This window comes from Scomber scombrus, chromosome 17 (genome assembly GCF_963691925.1).
Source record: "Scomber scombrus chromosome 17, fScoSco1.1, whole genome shotgun sequence".
In the NCBI taxonomy this organism is placed as follows: domain Eukaryota; kingdom Metazoa; phylum Chordata; class Actinopteri; order Scombriformes; family Scombridae; genus Scomber; species Scomber scombrus.
Window position 1 is genome coordinate 27,622,976 of NC_084986.1, and position 21,061 is coordinate 27,644,036.

The 21,061-nt window shown below is 39.9% G+C and overlaps 1 protein-coding gene across 1 annotated transcript in view; it reads right to left on the reverse strand.

The window, feature by feature from the left end:
* Positions 1 to 21,061, reverse strand: part of tnfrsf21 (tumor necrosis factor receptor superfamily, member 21) — a 52,817-nt gene that overhangs the window by 14,217 nt on the left and 17,539 nt on the right. The window contains exon 4 of the mRNA XM_062437245.1: positions 6,124 to 6,389. Within this exon, the coding sequence (XP_062293229.1) occupies positions 6,124 to 6,389 (266 nt within the window). The remainder of the gene's footprint in view (positions 1 to 6,123; positions 6,390 to 21,061) is intronic.

The window sequence follows — 21,061 nt, forward strand, 5'->3', positions numbered from 1 at the left end:
ACTGCTCCTTTCAAAATTACAAAGGACCAATTTAAAACATTGGGTATTATTGCTACAAGAGAGTTTGGTGAATTCCTTAACAGCAATTGGGAACCCAAGATACATCAGTTAAAACAGAATATTCAGTTTTGGAACACATTGCCCATCTGCCACATCTCTATTGTGGGTCGTATAAACGCCATAAAAATGGTGGTCCTCCCCAGATTTTTATTCATTTTTCGAAACATCCCCGTCTTTATCCCCCTGTATTATTTTTAAAAGTTGGACTCTATCATATCTATCTTGATCTGGAACAATAAATTAGCTAGAATTAAAAAAAAAAAACATCTGTGGAAGGTGAGGGCTGTTGGTGGATTTGGCCTACCCCACTTTAAGCTATACTATTGGGCTGCAAATTTAAATGCACTTTCTTTCTGGCATAATGGTCTGCCATCAGTCCAAGACCAGCCCTCATGGCTTCAAATAGAAATATCTACATGTAGGCCCACCTCCCTCCTAACACTCCTCAATAACCCTACAAAGCTAAAGTCTCCAAACATAACTAATCCAATAATAACTCACTCCTTAAAACTATGGAAACAAATTCAATCTTTTCTGGACCTGCCTAAAGTCTATAACGATAGTCCAATTAGCAACAACCATGCTTTCCCCCCAGCCTTGATGGACCCTGCCTTTTCCATATGGAAAGCAAGGAATATTGTTTTTGTGAAAGACCTCTATCTTGAGGGAAATCTTATGTCATTCCAACAATTCCAACAAACATATGGCTTACTGCGAACACACTTTTTTAGATACCTCCAGATCAGGAATTACATTAGGACACACATACCACACTATGAGCATTTGCCCAAACATAATATACTAGACCGTTTTCAACGGCTCATTACAGGTTCCAGAGGCTCATTCTCTTCCCTGTACAATATCCTGCTGGCCCGTATAGGGGTCCCCAACGATAAAATGAAAAGTGATTGGGAACAGGAACTTAACATGGAAATATCAGAAACAGTGTGGGAGGGCATTCTTGATAGAATTCACAGCAGCTCCATCAACTCCAGACATTCCTTGGTTCAATCTAAGGTAGTCCACAGACTGCACTATTCCAAAGCCAGGCTCCATGGCAAATATACCCAGACATTTCCTCTTTATGTGATAAATGCAAACAACAAACTGGAACACTTACCCATCAGTTCTGGTCTTGTTCAAACCTAACTTCTTTCTGGTCTCTTATTTTTAATTACATATCAAATGTTTTCCAAAAGACCATTCCACCTGACTCACTCTTAGCCATTTTTGGCTCAGTGAAGTATGATCCCTCCATTACAACCTATGAGGGACAAGCCATTTCCCTCTGCACTTTGTTGGCCAAGTGCCTTATTCTACAGCAGTGGAAATCAGAGGCCAGCCCCCAATTCCACCAGTGGCTTAGGGAATTAGGTAATGTAATCAGTGGCGTGCACAGACATTTTGGGGGGCAGGTGCTCAGTGAAAAATAAGGGCACTTTGTGCGGCATGTGGAACTGCCGGCTGCCTTATTATAGCAGTGTGAGATTTATCTACCTCATCTTCCATGCTAGTAGATGGCCTATTGCAGGACAGCACACAGCTGCTTCCCTGCTGTAGCTGCCTAGAATAGAATAATAATAGTTTTAATAATAGCCTATTTTTTAAGTTTTAATAATAGCCTATTAAGGTAAATACAAGATTACTGCAAGTCTTGTAACATAGAAATAACTTATGGTTGGTACAAAATAATATAATGAGCTAATATAGCTTCATGCCTGATTTAGTACCGCCAAACCACTTTGTGTAGTTAAAATACAATGTGGACAGCTTTTAAGATATTTCAATAGAATTAGAGGAACAGTTCAACTTTAAAATCTGAGCTTTAAAAGGCCCTAAACAGTAAACATGACTCTGGTCTTGACTCTGACATTTCATCTTCATCTTCCTCTTCCTCCTTGCTGCTGGTGGATGCTTTTATCCAGGAGAGCAGAGAGCTTCTTCCCTGGGCTGCCTGCTGTAGCTCCCTTTCTTTTTCCTTTCTTACCCTCTCCTTTCTCGGCATTATGCTGCAATTAGTAAATAAAAAGAGACCAAAAGTATGAATAAGACTGCTTGGTGACATTACAACAAGGCAGAAGGTTACTTTTTCTGCATGCAATTGGGAATTGCCTGTTTGTCAGTTAGCAAATAAATGACTGCAAGTGTTAATGATCTAGCCTAATGTAAACCTACACAAGACTAAATATTCAGCTTAAGTATACTGATAGATTCACATGCTGTACCAATGATAAACTCTACCAACATTAGTTGTGTGGTGGTCATCACGTCATGTCTATTATTGATTTGGGCTAGCGTCGCTATAGCTTGGCAACTGAGGCTTAGGGGGCAAACAATACACTCGACTAGATTCATGTATGTGTTACCTGGCTGGTGGGGCAGGGGAGGAGGTGTGTGTGGGCTGCAGCTGTGTACTGCTGCTGCAACGCGCCTCCGTTAGTGTCCGCTCTGCGCGTTCACGTTGACAAAGGAAGTCAGATGAGGTTTTTTTTGTTATGTTGGTTAAATGAAAAACCTGAAGGATAAATGCAAAACCTGTATTTTCTTCTGTATAATTCGTATTTGTCCTTCAATAAAAATATATTTAAAAAAACAAACAAACAAAAAACAGGAAAGACAGAGCAGCCATTTTTCCCCTTCTTTGGTTCCTTCTGTTTTTCACTACTCCCTCAGGATGGCAGCTCCGTCTGCTGCAGGCTCTAACATGATGCATTCATTAGCCACACACGGGAGAGTTATCGAAATGAAACAGCATGGCTGCTCTTTAATCACTTACTTGTACATACTGATGCCAAGGCCGGAGAAGCATGCAGGCATAGCAGTATCTATTAAAAAAACATTTTATGCATGAATAACACATGCATCAACTATTGTTCTTTCGACTTAACTGAAGTTTGACTAGAGCCTTAAGAGTTATGTTACTTGAAAATAAGATCTGTCAACCAATAAAATAGCAGAATCCAACATGTGGCTTACATGGGGATACAGATCCATATTGTATGACATGACAACAAACTCACTTTATAGGATGCTTCATAGCTCACAGTGAGTGCAAACAGGAAACAGACATGGAATCACACCATCATTCTGTCGGGTCTTAACTCTCACAAAGCAGCTGAGGTAAAAATAGAAACATCCATCAGACAGCTGACGCTCAGTTGTTCCAATGGGAACAGCATCAATACTGTGAATGTTTTTTCCCCACTGTGTTTCCAATGTTCAATGTTATTACTTTTATGTAACATGTCACATTGACCTGGTTTGAAATGGGTGAGAACATACAAAGTATTGATTGACACTGACCTTTATAAAAGTAATTATTCTGAAGTTTTGCATCTCTTCTCTTTTTCACTGTCAACTATGACCTTTCGGGTTTGAGCTTTTATTCTGGTTTGATTTACATATGTGCCTTCAGGTTTGGCCTGTATGAATGAATGAATAAAGCTTCCCTCCACAGTGAAAGCAGGTATTAAACCTTTTCAGAAGCCTCTTTTGTTCAGGTACTTCGAATCGTCCAATTACCTCATTTACACTCAATCACTTGATGGGCAGACCTTTAAAACACAAGTTAGCTTTGAAATCAAACTAAAAGTCTCTGTGTATCATTAAAACCAAAGGAAAAAGTGGCTTCTGCTATTTCAACACATACAGTCATAATGCACAAAATGTGAGTGCGGTTGTAGCATTTATCTGAATGAACAGTGTGTGTGACAAGGGAGCAGCGTGACCGAGAGCCAGAAAGACAATGAAACATTTGTTTTCCTCGTAGTCCATCCATACCAGTCATTCACGTGTCTACAAATAGTAGTTAGCTAGCTAGCTAAACAGTTGTTGTAACTTAACTGGTACAGTTATAGTTCTTCTGGCATTTCTGACATCCACCAGACAACTTTAGCTGCATTACCACCATCCTCTGAGCTGGAGAAGCTTACACTGATTTGCATGTAGCCAGGGAAACCAACACAGATTACAATCAGATTATCTAACTAATGGAGACAAATACATGCATGTAAACCAAAGCATATTTCAAAGTATCTGAATTGAATCTGTTTTTTGTTTTTTTTCTAAGACAGATGAATTGAAAAATGGAAATGGGGCCTATGATGTTCGTCTGATCTTGTTGCAGTGTACACCATTAAATACTGTTACAAAATGAATGTTTAAAAGAATACTTGCAGTGCAGATTAAGGGTCAGGCATGTTTTGATGCAAATTTGTATCTATGATCTAGAAAGACTTAAGAAAACATCAACTTGTATCTGATATGCAATAGGAAGTATTCTTATGGATGTATCCTTTTTAAGTTGTGATTCATACTGAAGTTGCTCCAACAACTCTGCTCCCACTTCCTGTGGTCTCTCCAGCACACTGTACTCTACACAGCAGCATGCCTCCCTTACTTAATGTATTAACTGCTATCTGATCTGCAATCAATCCAGAAAGAAAGACATTTAACATAGCAGGAGATCATCTGCTCATTATTAAAAGCTGATGAAAGCCACATTTTTTTCAGCACCAAGCTCAGAGTCATGCTTGTCTTTAAAACCAGAACAACACTCTTTCTGTACAGCGCTGACCTTGAAGAGTGCAGTCCAGGGTCCAGGGCACTAATGTGATACGATAAAGTTAGAAGTTAGATTTGAGTTGGGAGGAAAGAGATGGAGGAAAGTGGATGGTGGTGAAGGATCTGTTGTGTCCCATGAGTCCCCTGTGTTTCTTCTGTGTGTGAGTGTGTGTGTGTGTGTGTGTGTGTGTGTGTGTGTGTGTGTGTGTGTGTTCTCCATTACAGTGTGAGGCTGATACTAGACGACTCACAAGGTGCCCATGAGTGAGGCTGCACATGTGAGTTGTTCACTAAATAACAGACATCCTGCTGCATGCGTGCAACAGGCTGCATTCAGGTCAGAGACGAAGAAAAATGTGCAGCTGCACAGTAAACATCAGATTTAGCTTCACCCCTTATAAAAGGCAATAAATAGAAGAACAAAAAGACAAGCAAAGGAAGGGGCCATATGTACATGTACGTATTACTAGTACTGAACATCAATTAAAGTTTGTGGTTTGTGGCCAACCGCTATTACTGATCAACTATGAGTCACAAGCTGTCACTTTCAGTTTGGGCACCTACCGCTAAAATGTGGTTGAACAAAAGTAGGCAGATCAGCCAAAACCAATAACAAGATTTAGAGTCAGCAGCCATGCAAGTGGCTCTGTGAGGCTGTACTTAGACACAGCAGGGCTTTGAGCTGAATGCTAATGTGAGAATCCTAGCATGCTCACAATCTCAATGCGAACATGATGATGTTTGGCAATAAACACATATTACACCAGGGGCTGATGGAAATGTCATTAGTTTTGCAGGTATTTGGTCATGAAGCAAAGTACTGGACAAACTCAGATGTTGATGGCACTGCATGAAAAGTCAGCAGATCACCAAAGTTCAGATTTTAAATCTGGACAATTTTACCTTTCATTTTATACATATTAATCATTTTACATCTGAGATCAAATGTCAGAAGTACTCCAGCACTTTTTCTTGATGTTGTAGGGTTTTGAATGAACTGTTAAAACAGATTTAAAAAAAGATCAATTTCACTGCCATCCAGGATTGCAGTTTTCACTTTGCAGCCCTCTCTGGTCAGGCCTCAGTCTGTGATGTCAGAATACCTCTTTTTAAGTGGTATCAAACAGACAAAAAAAATCTGATTTGAGGACGCACTTCATCCCAGTAAGCATTTTTCAAAAGAGTGTAATTACTGTTTAAACATCAAATCATTCGCCCAAAGTGAACTGTGGCTTTAATGTGAGGAATGCAGCTGAGCTTAACCACAGGGACTGGCTTCTGGGGGACACACCAGAGAGCTTTCCTCAGAGATTAGATTTCAGTGGGAGAGAGATGGAGAGAACAGTTTGTACTACAGCTTGTGCCAGTGATGTTGAGCTGCATGTGAAAAAGATGTCAAGACAGAAAAGGTGACACATATTTTCTTTGTACACTTATAAATAAACCTACTGACCTGATTCTAAAGCAGTTACATGTTTTGCCCGCTTATATCCATCTTACCTGTGGGTTGTCCTCCATGACGTAGCGGATCTTCTCCACCACGTCGATGCGGCGCTGCCGATGCAGTGCGTTGATCAGCTTGGCCAGGTTGGCATCGCTGTCCCGGATGGTCCAGTGCTGCAGTGCGGCGTATGCCCGCTCATGATCGGACGAGTAGCCGTTGGAGAAGGCAGCTACCTCCCGCTCCGTGGCATTGGCCAGCGACTGATAGATGTCGATCCACTGGATGCCCACCTGGGCTGCCACCAGTTTCAGAATATCCACCCCTAAGCAGAGACAGCGAGAGAGAAAGAAAAGTAAAAGCCTGGTCTAAAGGTGTGAGAATCCAATACAAAAGGTAAAGAGAACTAGATTGAGATGATTGCTGGATTCCATCTTAATTGAAAAACGTAGGTCAGCACATGTCAGCCACTAATAAGACACAGCACCACACACATTGCCTCATATCTAGCTAATGGAGGCCTCATGCTCTGCTGTGCACAATACACCATTGTTCTTTCTGTCAGTTACCCTTCACAACTATATGCCTGCAACTGTTATGTGCCTGTCCACAGCATAGCACATCATCAAGAGCACTGGTTCCAAACCTGGGGGTGGTGATGCTGGAAATGAGTCGCAATAAAAACCTGAGTGGACCAGATATGATTTACAGGGCAGGAAAGTAGATGGAATATACTTCTCCTGCACAAAATGATGTATTTGTTCTTATTTTTCTGTAATATGTATATTTTTCTTGGAAAATTTGATATTTTTACCTTTTTGCCTTTGAGAGTCACAAATCATTGGCTCATGCAACGTGTGGCAAGAGGTCACAAGCAGAGTGTTAGACTGTTTCATAAAGTAAAAAGATTAGGAAGCACCCATCTAGAGTTAGACTCCCCCAACTTTATGGAACGTCAATGCTAAATCACTGAAGTCTTTCAGTTTCCTGATAAGTGTGTCCATTCCCCTGTCCTCCAACTTGTGAGGTCCAGCTTTTGAAAATGTCTCTTGTGCTGGGCAGACACTGTACATATTGCACAAAATTCTAGTACTGAATTGATCTCCTTGTACCAATTTTATAATTGAGACAAAGTTCCATAAAATCCAATGTCATTTGACAGCCAGTTGAGGTGGGACACACCTGATTATCTGACATTTGTTTGACAAAACTGGTCAGAGCTCCTTCAGACGTAAAGCTCTGCTGGGCCACCTGTAGGACATAATGTTTTGACACAGCAGTCTAAGTGAATCATTAGGCAAGTGGCCCTCCAGCAACTCAAGGAATCCACCCGGGGAAACAGATCCACCTTTTAAACACCTCAGCGTTCTACACACATGCTAGGGCTGCACACACAGACAGTCTGATGCAAGAAGCAACATGTCATGCGGGTAGTCTTGGATCTTCCTGGGTTCAGCTGGGTCAATGTCCTATTTTAGTATGTAGACACACACCTGCTGTCTGGTTGAAAGCAGTGAGATGCATGGAGTCATACATCTTGAGGACAGAAAGCCGTTGAGCAACTGCTGCTCTGATAAGAGTAGGATCTGATTCTTATGTCATGTTTGATCTTGTTCTTATCGATCAGAGAGGAGAACAGAAGTACAGCTGGGAAAATCCCGAGTGTGTAGAGATTTATTTTCTCATGAATCCCTCAGGCAACGAAATAAATTTACCTGTTTAGGAGACATCAACATTAAAGGTTGATTGGACTTTAATCACATCCACAGTTTCCTTTCTTTTCATATTTGGTTTACAATACCAACTTTCTAGGAAAAGCAGAGCTTGTGAACAGAAGTCACAAGAACTCTTGGGTGTTTTGTAACCAAGTACAAGAGGTCAAAGATTTTATGGGGAACGGTCAAAACAAACATGTTCCCAGTCCCTGCTAAGAATGGTAACCTGATGGACCTGTCTACACTTGTCGTAGTTATTTATCTGTTGCTCACACCAGCTGAGACCAACTAAGGAAGTAGCTAAACATGTGCACCGCTCAAGACTACATTTTGCCCTTGGATCATTTTTGCTATTCTAGATCTTTAATGAGAAACTGCTGACTATCAGATGACAATACATCTGTCCACTTATAATATATACATCTACATGGAACACCAGTCAAGAGTCGTGTCTACGTTTTCTGTAGTCGTTGTTGTTTTCATGCATCTTGGGCAGGTCAGATAGCTATCCACTATCAGAAAGCTAAGAATAGATGTGGTTTTAATACAATATGAAACTCTTGAAGTGACCAGTGAGAACAGGATCTCAGTAAATGGCATATAGACCTTTTTCACAGCAGACATTTTGATTTGTTAAACCAGAAGCACTGTTAAACTAATAACATTAATGAATGCTCCATTCTATTCTTGTGTCCCTGTAACCATGTGATTACTTTTAATTGGCATTTTACCTTTGCACATAAAAAACTGGAAGGAGTAGACATGCTCAGTGCTTCCAAAAAAGGTTCAAATATCTCAAAAGGTTTTTACGCTTAGACTGAAGTGGCAAGACTGATGTAGTGATAAAAAAAATAAAAAAAACAGCAACAAAGTGCAACAGAAGCAGAATCAGCAAATAAATCATGTGACTTTTTTCTTATCTCAGTGTGGAGTGATGAGGAGACTGTAAGACTACTCAAATTAATACATGAAATAAACAATAATGTAATAGTTACATCACATTTTCCCACAGCGTTCCATCGTTTGACTTTGACTGCTGCTCTTCTAATTATCATCGCACTGCTAACTCTTCTTTTGCAGTAGTTTGAACAAATGTTTCTTGGTTGCATCCAACAGTACTGGGTGGAAACACACATTCATCATCATCATCATGCACAACACCACGATCCTAAAACAGAAGCAGCTAAATAGAAATCAGCCATCATTCATTTTATTATCTACACCTGTGCCTTTCCAACATGTCAGAAGGTCTTTGGGTATTTTTTGTTTGAACATTTAAGGTTATCTCAGCAGAAATGTCTACTGTATTAGAAGATGAAACAAGTACATGCTTCTTCTGCTGAATTGATGTTGTTCTGCTGTTTTTTAATTGCCAGCACTTTTATTACAATGTGGACAGGAAGTGGACTTTGAGGAACCGCACCTTTCTAGAACTCAAGACCACGGTAGTTTTCAAACAAGTGCACAAGACCCGGATAGGTTTCACTGGTCAACTAATGAAAACAACTAGTCACAGCTGTGCTGGCAGCTGTCACAGTTGTATCTGGTTGCTGCTTTTCCAAGCTATCAGTACAGAACAGCTTCGAGACATTTTCTATTAGTGTCTCCAGTGAAGGCATGTCACAGGAAATACATGCATCCATCAGGAAATACATGCATCCATCTTCCAAACTGGACTGTACTTCACATTCTCTATTGTGACACACGCACGCACGCACGCACGCACGCACGCACGCACGCACGCACGCACGCACGCACGCACGCAGGCAGGCAGGCAGGCACGCACGCACGCACGCACCCGCACGCACGCACACACACACACACACACACACACACACACACACACACACACACACACACCACCACTTGGCATTGCACTTGTGCTCCACTTCTTCACTTGATGCTTATGTGAACTGACAATGACTCGGCTGAAAATATAACTGCTGACTCAAATGTTTGTCAAGCAAAAATGACAGTAGCTTTGCATTGTTTTGCGTGACAGAAAAAAAGGCAACGCTGATATGGGTGTGCTCCTTATGGTTATACATTATTCATGCTTTTGTTGCTGTGGCGGTGCATGTGTGCTGATACAGAGTTCTATCATACAAAAGACTGACGCTACATCCAACCCTGAGCTACAAATGGAACAGAAACCATGATGGGTGATTGATATGTATGCAGCATGAAACTTTGGGGATCTGATGTGACAGGAAACTTGCTTGCTATGCCTAGAACAGACTGGGTTTTGAATATTTGAAAGCTTTTCATCTCTACTACGTGAAGACCATTTCTTCATTATTATGTACAGTTAAGCTTCAAGTACTCAGTGGAATTGCAGTTTGATATAATCATATTGTCTTATCAAATTGCAGCCCCAAACCCAAAGATATTCCATTTAAAATGATATAAAACAGGCAAATTCTCAAAAGCTAATTCTCAGCAGAGACCAGCTAATGTTGAACAGTATTACTTGACAAAAGTTTTGAGCAATGAATATATTATCTGTGTTTGGACAAAAAACTCATTATTTTGTGGGATTTTGCATACCGTTGCCTTGCTGTAGCAATGTATAGCCCTTGCTGACAACTGAAATGCATTGCTTTGAAAAGCTTGAAGCTGAACTACATTACTGGAAACCTGACATGCAAGCTGAGAGCTGAAAAAAGTATTGCCTAAAAAACAGGGAGCTGAACATCACTGCTTTTAAAACTGGATAATAAAAAGCATTACGAGCATGTTTATTAGAAGAAAAACTGAGGAATGAAAGAAGAAAAGAAAGCACTGAGATGTGTGCCAGCGCTGACAGGTGTTGAGAGGGTGGTTAGTTTGTAAGTACGGGAATGACCTGAAGGTGTTGAACATTCTGAGAGGAGCTCAAGTGTAAAATTAAAGGGAGCTGACTGTCAGGTATACTGGAAGAAGTGAAGACTCTTTAAATGTAAGCAGTGAAAGGAGTGAAAAAGGCTCTGTTAGCTTGGTGATAGGAACTTAAGTGTCCTAGAAGTAGATGGGGTGTTTTTTGAAGTGTGCCAACTTTAAATGAGTTGAGGTGTCAACTACAGAGTAAGATCTGAAAGGCTGGGATCTGAAAGATGTATGAAGAGCAGGATTGTCAAAAATATTAACAAATAAGAAGTGAATAGAATAAATAACAACATATTCTTAATATTTTCTTTGTTTCTTTTTATGAAATAATATTATAATATGAATGTATACAGTTCCACCCAGCCCTAAATAGAGATTTATCTCTTTCAGCAAAGGAACTACAGTATAATGCAAGCTTATCTAGCTGCCTATTTGCTGATTTCCCCATTTTTCCCCCATGTGTTATCTTTTTTGTTTACTCGCTAATTTTAAAATTCAGGTCAAATGTTCCTGCCCAATATGTTTTCCTCACTGATGCTTCATGTACTACATGTTCATTACCCTTCACGAGCATCAACATATAATTCTTCCACTTTTGATAAGTACTGTATCAGCCTGATCCCTGATTAATGTCTACTGTAGCAAACATGCTAAGTGCATAAGTCCAGCATCATTGAGCGAGATTAGACCAGAGAGATTAAATGGACGAAAGCCAGTGGTGGGGATTCATGGCTCACACACACACACACACACACACACACACACACACACACACACACACACACACACACATACACATACACATAAACACACACACACACACACGTGTACATGAATGTAAATACAGATATGAAAGCAGACACGTGTGCCAAGAAGAAAATATAAATAGATGTACACATGCTCACTCATTCACTGTCATGCATGGCCAAACACCCTTTACATGAACTTTGACCTTTACGCATACTACTACCCATTACTACAAAAAATGTGACCTAATTTGGCAAATACTCTAATATATAAGAGAATAAGAGTATAAGAACGCACACACACTCAATCCACTACTCTGCTCAACATGAATAAACTGGTGTGAGTCCTGCAGAGACCCAGAGGAGCTCGCGTGCCGGCCTTCTGGCCTGAGAGACTGTCGACTCTCAGACGCTTCGGTTGACATGACGTGCAGCGACAGAAGAGAAATCCCTCTGCTCTGCATGCCTCACTGTCCCTGTTAGCTGGCCACATTTAAATGACCTATAAAAGTCTCATGATGATTCAGTAAGTCAGCCTGCGGATGTGTTTATATGATTGCATGAAGGAATAGCAGGGTTGTGTATTTGTGTGTGTGTATGTATTTTTGTGTTGTATGTAGACTTGTTAGCTCTCCAACCCATAAAAAAATCTGAAATGTCAAATAACAGCAACTTGTTGTTAGCTGCTGGTTTTTATCCAAACTGGCATGTTTTGTCAAACTGTCTTATAAAGAACGATACGGCTGCCTGGAGGGGACAAACTGTGCTATACTGAAGGTGCGTCACTTGAGGCTGCTGTCATTTCTGCGTGCGGTACAGCAAGTAATGACATACTGCTTTTGTTAACATTTTGTTGTGATGAAAAGCAACATTCAAGTGTCATGGCTTATACTTGACTCATTATGTGTGGAAAGCTATTCATCCTTTCTGCAGCAGTTCTGACACTAACTACTTCGAGTCCTCTGTTGTCTGTTGTCTAGCCCATTTCTGCTGCCAAGTATGGAAGTTCAGGGTGTTAAATATGACCATCAGAAAGTTGAACATATGTTTTAAAGGGAACCAGCACTTTCATTTTTGTAGACAATTAGCAGAGATCAATAGTTATTCAGAATCTGACACCTTTGTGATCAGGCTTCTAATTTGCTGAATGATTCCATGTTCTCTTTCTTTTTGGATTTAAATTGACTGAGGTTAGGCTCTTACATATTGTACATATTATTATCCCTCCATTGTGGTCTGGGTCCAGCATTTTGAGGCTTTGACAAGAACAAACAGCTGTTCATCTCCCACCCTGCGAAGGGAACTCATTTCTGTTTGCTTGTAGAATCTCATTGTTTTGGTCATTAACCAAAGACCATTGGGGTGGACTGCTGGTAAATGAAGAACCAACATGGCATCAATCAGTCTGTCAATCTTTTGTTCCACTTTACCCTAACTCATGAAAGAGACCCCAACAACCCCCTCACTACTGCCAAACCAATTTTTGGGCTACCAGGTAGCGATTCATTTTTAAATTCTGATGCCAAAGGAAGGGAAATTAGAGTTATATGTTGAAGCTTGCAGAAGTTTTTGGATAGATTTAACAGTTTGAAACCGTTCAATTTCTTTCCCAACTGCAACATTCAGAATATGCAAGGCCTTTTGATATGCCAACTGTTGTTTTATTGTCTTTCAACTCATAAAATTAAGGGACAATTCTGACTTCTGAGTCCCATTGAAGTTATTTTTTACAATGATACATTCAAATGGTAAATGGTAGAACCACAAAGAAATCTTCTGAAATCAAGCAGTGGTCTCACCTCTGCACTCTGTTATTGTGTTTAACATGATGTGAGGCAGGGAGCTGTGTGCGTCAGCGCCTTTACAAATAGCATTCTGTTAAATTAATCACATCAAATACTCCCATCTATTCCAATTTGAGAACACATAACGTTAAATTGCTGAAATGTGTGCGTGGGAGCTGTATACCTCCAACCAGGCAACAACCCCCCACCCCAAACCCCACTTTTTACAATCAAACCCAGGCTGAACTGAGAGCAGGCTACCCCAGCCCACCCTGGTACTGCACAGCACAGTATATTCTAACACGTGGCTCCCTGCTGGGCTTGGATGTGGAACTTGGTATTATTAACGGTGTGGATGTTTAACGAGGGAAGATGGTGGGCAGGTGGAATGTTGTTTTCCTTCGTGTTTTCCTCGACAATCTGCATCGTACTTTGGAAATATATGTTGTAAATAATATGGCTGGTGATCACACCAAGTGCAAACTACCTCTATGTGATGTTCTCTTAAAGCATCATTACGGTCTTTTTCCGTGTTGAAGACCATTACATACAAAATGCATATCATTTACTGTTGGTTAGTTGAAGTGTACAAGTACTACAACTTTTTACATTTATTCACTACCTTCAAGTATTTGAGACATTGCAAATCTTGCATGGAAAAATGAATCCCACAAAGTGACCATTTTTCTTGCCTTATTTTTGAGTAAAACTGAGGGACAACACACCGACTACATTGCAAAGCGTCATGTCTTTTAATGTGCATTATTTTTGCTCCATTTCATAAATGAAATGCATCACACAGACATAAAAATGTAAAGTTGCTGCTTATCTGAGAAACAGCTGTCTCGCTGTTTCTTGTAACATGACAAATAAAGTACTTGTTGCAATGTTGCAATTTCAAGAAGAGACAGATCAATCAAGGGTTATCTGACACAAATTATCTTTGAGAGATTACTGTACCATTTTAGTCAATGAGTATGACCTAAGATACCTTTTTAAAACAAAATTACCAACTTCTGATTCTGTCCATGTTGTTTCCACCAGGTTTTGTTTTGGAACAGCATGACAAGAAAAAGCAATGCCTCTTTAAAGTGGATTTCACTATAGTTTCTCATTTCTAAATGTCTTTGAACACACCACCAACAAATGATATCAGCAGCAGTTTGTTGTGATTTAATGCTATATAAATAAAAATGGATTGATTGATTGACAGTCTCAGCTTTCAGGGTTCAAATAACTTTGATTGTTTTTGACTGACTATTTTTTTACTAATTTATTGTTTGATCTATGAAATGTCAAAAAATGTGACATATAAGTCCAAGCTGACATAAATGTCTTCTGTTATATGACCAACAGTGCCACAACTTCTGATATTCAGTTTACAATTATATAAAATATCACAAAAGAGCAAATCTTCTCATTTGAGAGGCTGAAATCTGAATATTTTTTAAATGTTTGCTTGATAAAGAATAAAATTATGTATCATTTATGAAATTTGACGTAAACAAGCTGAAACATGTCAAAACATCTGCACAATCCATCAAAGCTACAGTATCTTTCAGACAAACTTGATCATACGAACACCCAAAGGCAAAGGTGTTTCCAGTTGTTTCTACCGGCCATACTGAAAGGTGTATATACCGTCATAGCCTCCTCCTGGATGTATCACACTGTTGCACCAATCTTTACCTAACAATTCTGTCTTTCATATGTCTTTTGAGTGTTACAACATGATGTATTGGAGATACGGGCATGATGGCTTCTCGAAGGGTCTCATGAGTTTGCACTTGGCTGTACAAACGAAAAGTGCCAAAAGTAGTTTGAGCAAGGAGATCAAACTACTAAACTACTACTAACTATAATATCTATGCACCTTGCTAATTACCTTCATGTCTTCATGACTGTTGAATTGTTCTAAGTTACAAAAATGTTGACCTTTCAGACCCTGTTCTTTGAAGCATACTGAGGCCTTTAACATGGCTTAAATATGAATTTATCACTTAACAGTGATATAATGAAATCCATAGGCAAAAATGACATGGCTGTTTGTACAGACGAACTTTAGGGCAAAGGGGGGAAAAACAACAAGGTTAGCAAACTTTAGCCTCAAACTAACCTTTATACAACATTTTTGTGATTCCCTTTAATAGCTCCCACAAATGCAGTTTGACTGCTTCACCCTCATTTCAGATTTAAAAAAATGTGTTTTTCAGATCCTGTGCAATAAAAATCTGGCCTGTGGCCGTGGAAAGCCCCATTCAGCCCTGCTGTGGAGGAGTAGCAATGTTCACTACTTCCTGGCCGGCTCTGAGCAATGCCAGGTTTTGTATGTGTGTGATCTTTGCTTTCACATTTCACATTTCCCTTTCTTTTTTCCTTTATTGCCTGAGTGTTTTAACTGCTCTAGTAAAGGGGTATTACAACCTTCAAGGGGAGCCAGCCACACACCTTGGAAGGATTAAGAGGCTGTTTTGTTTTATGTTCCAGAGGGTAAATAGCAGTGTAAAATGGCAGTTTGGGTTGCATGTGCATACATACATCTCCACGTAAATACATACACATGGGCACAGGATTATTCATTCAATCAGGAGAACACCCATGTACACACACGCCTTTTAAATCTTCAAGGATTTAACACAGAAATGGGTTTCATCTAGTCATGTTTCCAGTGTCGCCTAGAGAATGAAATTCTGCAAATTATTTTAGGAAATATTCTCCGCAATAGAGAAAAAGGATGCCTTATTTATTACTGGCAGCAGTAACAGCAACATGTATGGGGGATCACCGACAACAAAACTCCTGCTCCATCAACAGAAAATCCCAGAAAGAAGAACTCACAGTGCAGGTCAATACAGCTGGGAGATTGATCTCATTTATACCAACAGGGATGGTACAATTATCCAGGGGGGGATTTTGTCTTTTGATTGTACCAGCAAACATCTTCTATCTCTAATGTAAATTACATGTATGAGGTGTAAGACATCACATGTTACAGCTGTGGGAGATAACTGCAAACACCAGACCAAAACCACTCACAGCATTAATTGTGAAAAGGTCAAAGGTCATTGACCAGCAGTCAGTGGTCGGCCAGAGAAAGATCAAGGACACTCACATCATCCATGCTTAAACAAAGACACCCACATACAGTATGCAACCACCTGTTATTACATCGCCAAGATTCCGTACTTAAATTACATGACAACAACTAAACTGTCTCTATGGCAATTGAGCAACATCATCTTCTGAGGAAGGCCCTGCAATGTGGTTGAAAGTTTAGATCTGTTGTTGTTTTTGTCACAGTGAGGTTTCCAAGGTCGAGAGTGACTCTTCAAATGTGATATACCCATGTGGTTTTAGTTGTTGCACGTTTTGGCTTTGCCCCCTGTTGCGATAATGTCTGATTCAGTTGTTGCTCTCAAGTTAGTGGGAGGCGGAGGGGGGATTTTTAACTCTTTGTCAACTATTGTCTTGTAATTCGTCTTGTAATAAAAAACAAAGTTTAAAAAAAGCGGTCTGAATTTTGGGGAACAGCAATGAAACATACTGCTATGACATAATCTGGCAAATTTCCTGTGAAATATGATCAGACAATACACAGAGAGTAAAATGCTGTGTACAGGGTGGTAGGTGCCGACATTTTTTCGACTGATGGTTTGATTACTTTCATTATTTGAATCCCTTAAAAGAAGATTGTGCTGCTAAAAGTGGCATTACAGTACTCATAAATACTCCAAAAGTTGCAAGTATCGTATCAAATACTCAGCTGATCCCAACCACATGGATATTATAGTACTTCATCCTGATGAGCCATGAACAAGAAGACTGCACGACAGCTTTTAGCAGACATATTTATGTATTTAACACTAATAGATTATGAATGAATTTACACAGTATCCAGAAACACTGAAATATGGCTAACATATGCTAACAACTTAGCCTAAAAAAAATTCCAGAAAGACCTCTATTTAATTTCCCTCTGTCAAAAACCTTATGACCACTTGGGAGCAAGCTGCACCACAACGCTGATATATTACTTTACTTTTAAAGTGTTAGCATGACTATTTACACAGATCAAGATTATCATTCATTTGTTGTCAAGTGTCTGTTAACCTGACAAATGTAAGTCTAGTATTTGCCTTCCTTTTAGCTCTATTTTGCTCGCCAAAAAACTCCTAAAGGTAATATCTAGCTTTTTAGCTACTAAATGCTCCACTTTGTTCATCAGCTAGTCGCTAACTCTGACTGGCCGTCATTTGGTTCTGGACAGGTAGTGTAAGTAGTGTACAATCGCTAATATCAGCTTTTTTACTGACTGCATCACTGCTGCTGCTGGAAACTAAGTTGATGACAGAAATATGACTGAACCAAAAGAGAACACTCAAAGGCTCAAAACAGGAATGATGAGCTTAAATATGCTAAAATGCACCATATTGCCAAGGTGAACTGCAGAGGTAGTGATAATTCTCTGTGGGTTTGTCAAAAGAAACCACAGATCACATCACATACATTTTGATCCATCATCAATATAAATATACTGATTGGTGATTAGGTTGAGGACCGAGTTGTTCTTTCAATCAGTCATTCACCACACCTACTGTCTGCAGAGGAACCTAGCTAGTGTTTTGTGTAATGAAATACAGTTCATGGGTTGGCGAACCTCTGCAACTCATCTTTTATGATGTGAACAATGTTGCTTAAAATGGACTTGACTCTCTCTGTCTCCACACCTCTCTTTGTCAGGCATCAAGTGTCTGGTCTAACTAGTGCTGCTAGGTAACAGCAGGGAAACCCCAGCGCAGTTAGCCAAAAACTGTACAATACAACACTTCCCCCTGTCAAACCCATAACCCCCTACTCACACACACAGTCACACATAACTCCTACATCACTACCCCTCTCTCTCTCTCTCTCTCGCTCTCTCTCTCTTCATTTCCTTCTGTCTATATATCTCTTTGTCGTCCTGTTACAGACCAGATTGACCCACTAATGTGCCTGCCAACCAAACAACAACCCTGATGCAGCTGAAACCAGATTATTCCAGTTCTCTGTGGTCAGTCACTGAAGGAGCAGAGAAAGAGAGAGAGAGACAGAGAGAGAGGGTGGCGGGTGGCTCAGTTTTATCACAGCGAACACACACACACACACACACACACACACACACACACACACACACACACACACAAACACACACAGTTTTGAAGTAGAGTCGAGTGTCTCACGCAGGAGGTGTCCTCTGAGTTCGGGTCTCTGTCTCTCTTTCAGTGTGAAATCAAGAGCTCGGCTGCAGGGCAAAATGTTCTCTACCTGTTGATAGCCAGTGTGTCAACAGACAGGAGCAACAGAGGAGTGTGGAGGGTAACAGTAGAAATGGAGGAAGAGAAGTGAGACGTGAGAGACAAAAAACAGAAAGAAGGAAAGTAGAACAACATGGAAATGGAGAGGGAAACATGAAGTTCTTCTAAAATTAAACAAAGAGCAGACAGAGGGAGGGAACAAAAATGATGTAGAGATAGAGGAAGAAAATGCACTCAAAGGTGGAGGTACACAAAAGAGAAAAAAAAGTAAGTCAAAGTAGTGAGTGAAAAAGCAAAGTAAGGAAGATAAAATGAGTGGAAATAAAGGTCTGGAGAAGTGAAAAGGGAAGCGGAGGAGGTAGAAAGGAAGAAGGACACTGTGATGAAATTGGAGAGGAACTCAGACCAGTAAGGGAAGCTGAGTGTGTATGTGTGTGTATATGTGTGTGTGTGTGTGTGAGGGGTGGATAGTGACAGCAGGTTGGTACTACATCAGGGTCATGTCCTTGCTTGTGTAACCACTGCTCTCCACAGCATGCACTGCAGGGCAAAATTGATTCCATCAGAAACCCAGAGCGATGCTTTCACATCAACAGATGGTTCTACACAGCTGAAGAACAGAACAGACCCATGTTATTACACTGGATGCAGGACATCCAGTATGTGACTAAAACTGCACAACTCTCCATGTTAGATTCTGATGAGCTACCAGTCCACAAAATGTCATGACAGAACTGATAACAAACATACTCCAAGAGCATATCAAGGTCCTGCATATTGCTCAGGAAGTTACCATGACATTGACATTATCATGACCCTTCTAGGATGCAAACATGTTGCAGCACTGATATCAAATGCTAGGGGTGTGACGATACACTCAGCTCATGAGACGAATATTGGGTTCATGAGAACAAGACAAGACGAGATTTTAACACTATTTTTTAAGAAAACTTCAATGATGAAATATGACTGGAATAGTTTTTATTTGACTGAAAGTCACAAAATGCATAAAAATGCAGGTGCATTTTGAAATGTTTTAATTGATCATCCTTTAATGAATGTCACTTCAGATCTACTTTCTGAGTATTAATTATCATATGCAATATGCAAGCACTGTAAAAGGTCTCCCCACCCTCCATATAGATAAATATTTTATAGATAGATAATAATGGTATTTATGGAAATAACAACCATAAAGACCAAAATTATATACAATCATAAATACCAAAAATGTAGTATGAAGAAAAGAAACTATTCCAGTATATAAATATAACTGAATAAATAATTAAATTATCACAAATTATAACATATTACAAACAGAAAAAAAAGTAAATTGCACAAGTCCTCTATCACATAAATACACAAGTAGAACAACACACTTATAAATTGTGTTTTAATTTGGCAGTATGACTCATTTTCCTTTTTGCATCATTAGGCTTCCATAGCTGCACTAGATTCCTCCGCTCCTCCTACTTCAGGCTTTCAGTGTAGAGACCTGAGGTCAACTTACCACTGCTCCTCTCCTCATCTCCTACTGCTGACTGTGAGATCTTCTCAGCAGGTAGAAGCTGTTAGTTCACAAACGTGACGTGCAAATGAGCGATAGAAAACCGGTTGTCTTTTTTTTCTTTCTTTTTTTGGCATTCATGCTCCGTGCTGCCACCTGAATACTTTGCGAGATAGCCCAATATCTCATCACACCAAATCAAATGTATAGTCCTCTCAAGAGCTTTGCAGGAGGTCCATTAAAGCAAGTTTTACAAAGTCAGATCTCTTAAGTATTTTTTGAGGAACTTGTGGCATGTTTGTGTAGTATCTAAATATAATTTAGGCTGGAGAAGGTTTGGCCCTAAAGCCACTATGTGTTACAGAGTCTTTTTGTGTTAATGTCAATGGATTTGTTTTTTTGAAGGGCGGTATTTTTTGCCCTTTGAGTTTTGCTCAAACCAATCAGTAGCGAGTGACATATGTATCCTGTGGACATCCAGTAAGTACACTGGCTGTTGCTAGGACCAGTTTACTTACTTACTTATTTATTTATTTATTTTTATTTAAGATAATTGATACAATTAAATATGCAATGTTTTTGTTATTTAAGGAAGTATCTGTACCTTGCTAGCTATTAAACTATGTATGTAGGACGATGATGTGCCAAATCATATTTCCGTTTACAAAGATCTGAGTGGCCGCCAACCAGAAAAAAAGTCATCGGTGGACTTTAAAGACAGCAGTGCCACTGATTCGAGTCATTGTTTCACTCTGGAAATTTTCTTTAGACGTAAATGAGAAACCCAACTACACTGAGGGTGCTTATGAATACCTGTCAGCTCAAAAGTACAGCATGGTAGTCCTCTATGAAGTGATTTAGCGTGGCAGCATTTGGGTCACTACATTAATAAATAAACTTCTACTGACTGGGTGTGTCATTTTGGTGTAGGTGGCTGACAAACTGAAGGAAAGGTGCAGAATGCTGACTGACTGGTCTTCACAGTCAGCAGATTTCGACCCCCACTGAACACCTATGGGAGATTTTGGAGCGACACACTCCAGCATAATCATCAAGGAAACACCGTTTGGAGGAATAATGTTGATT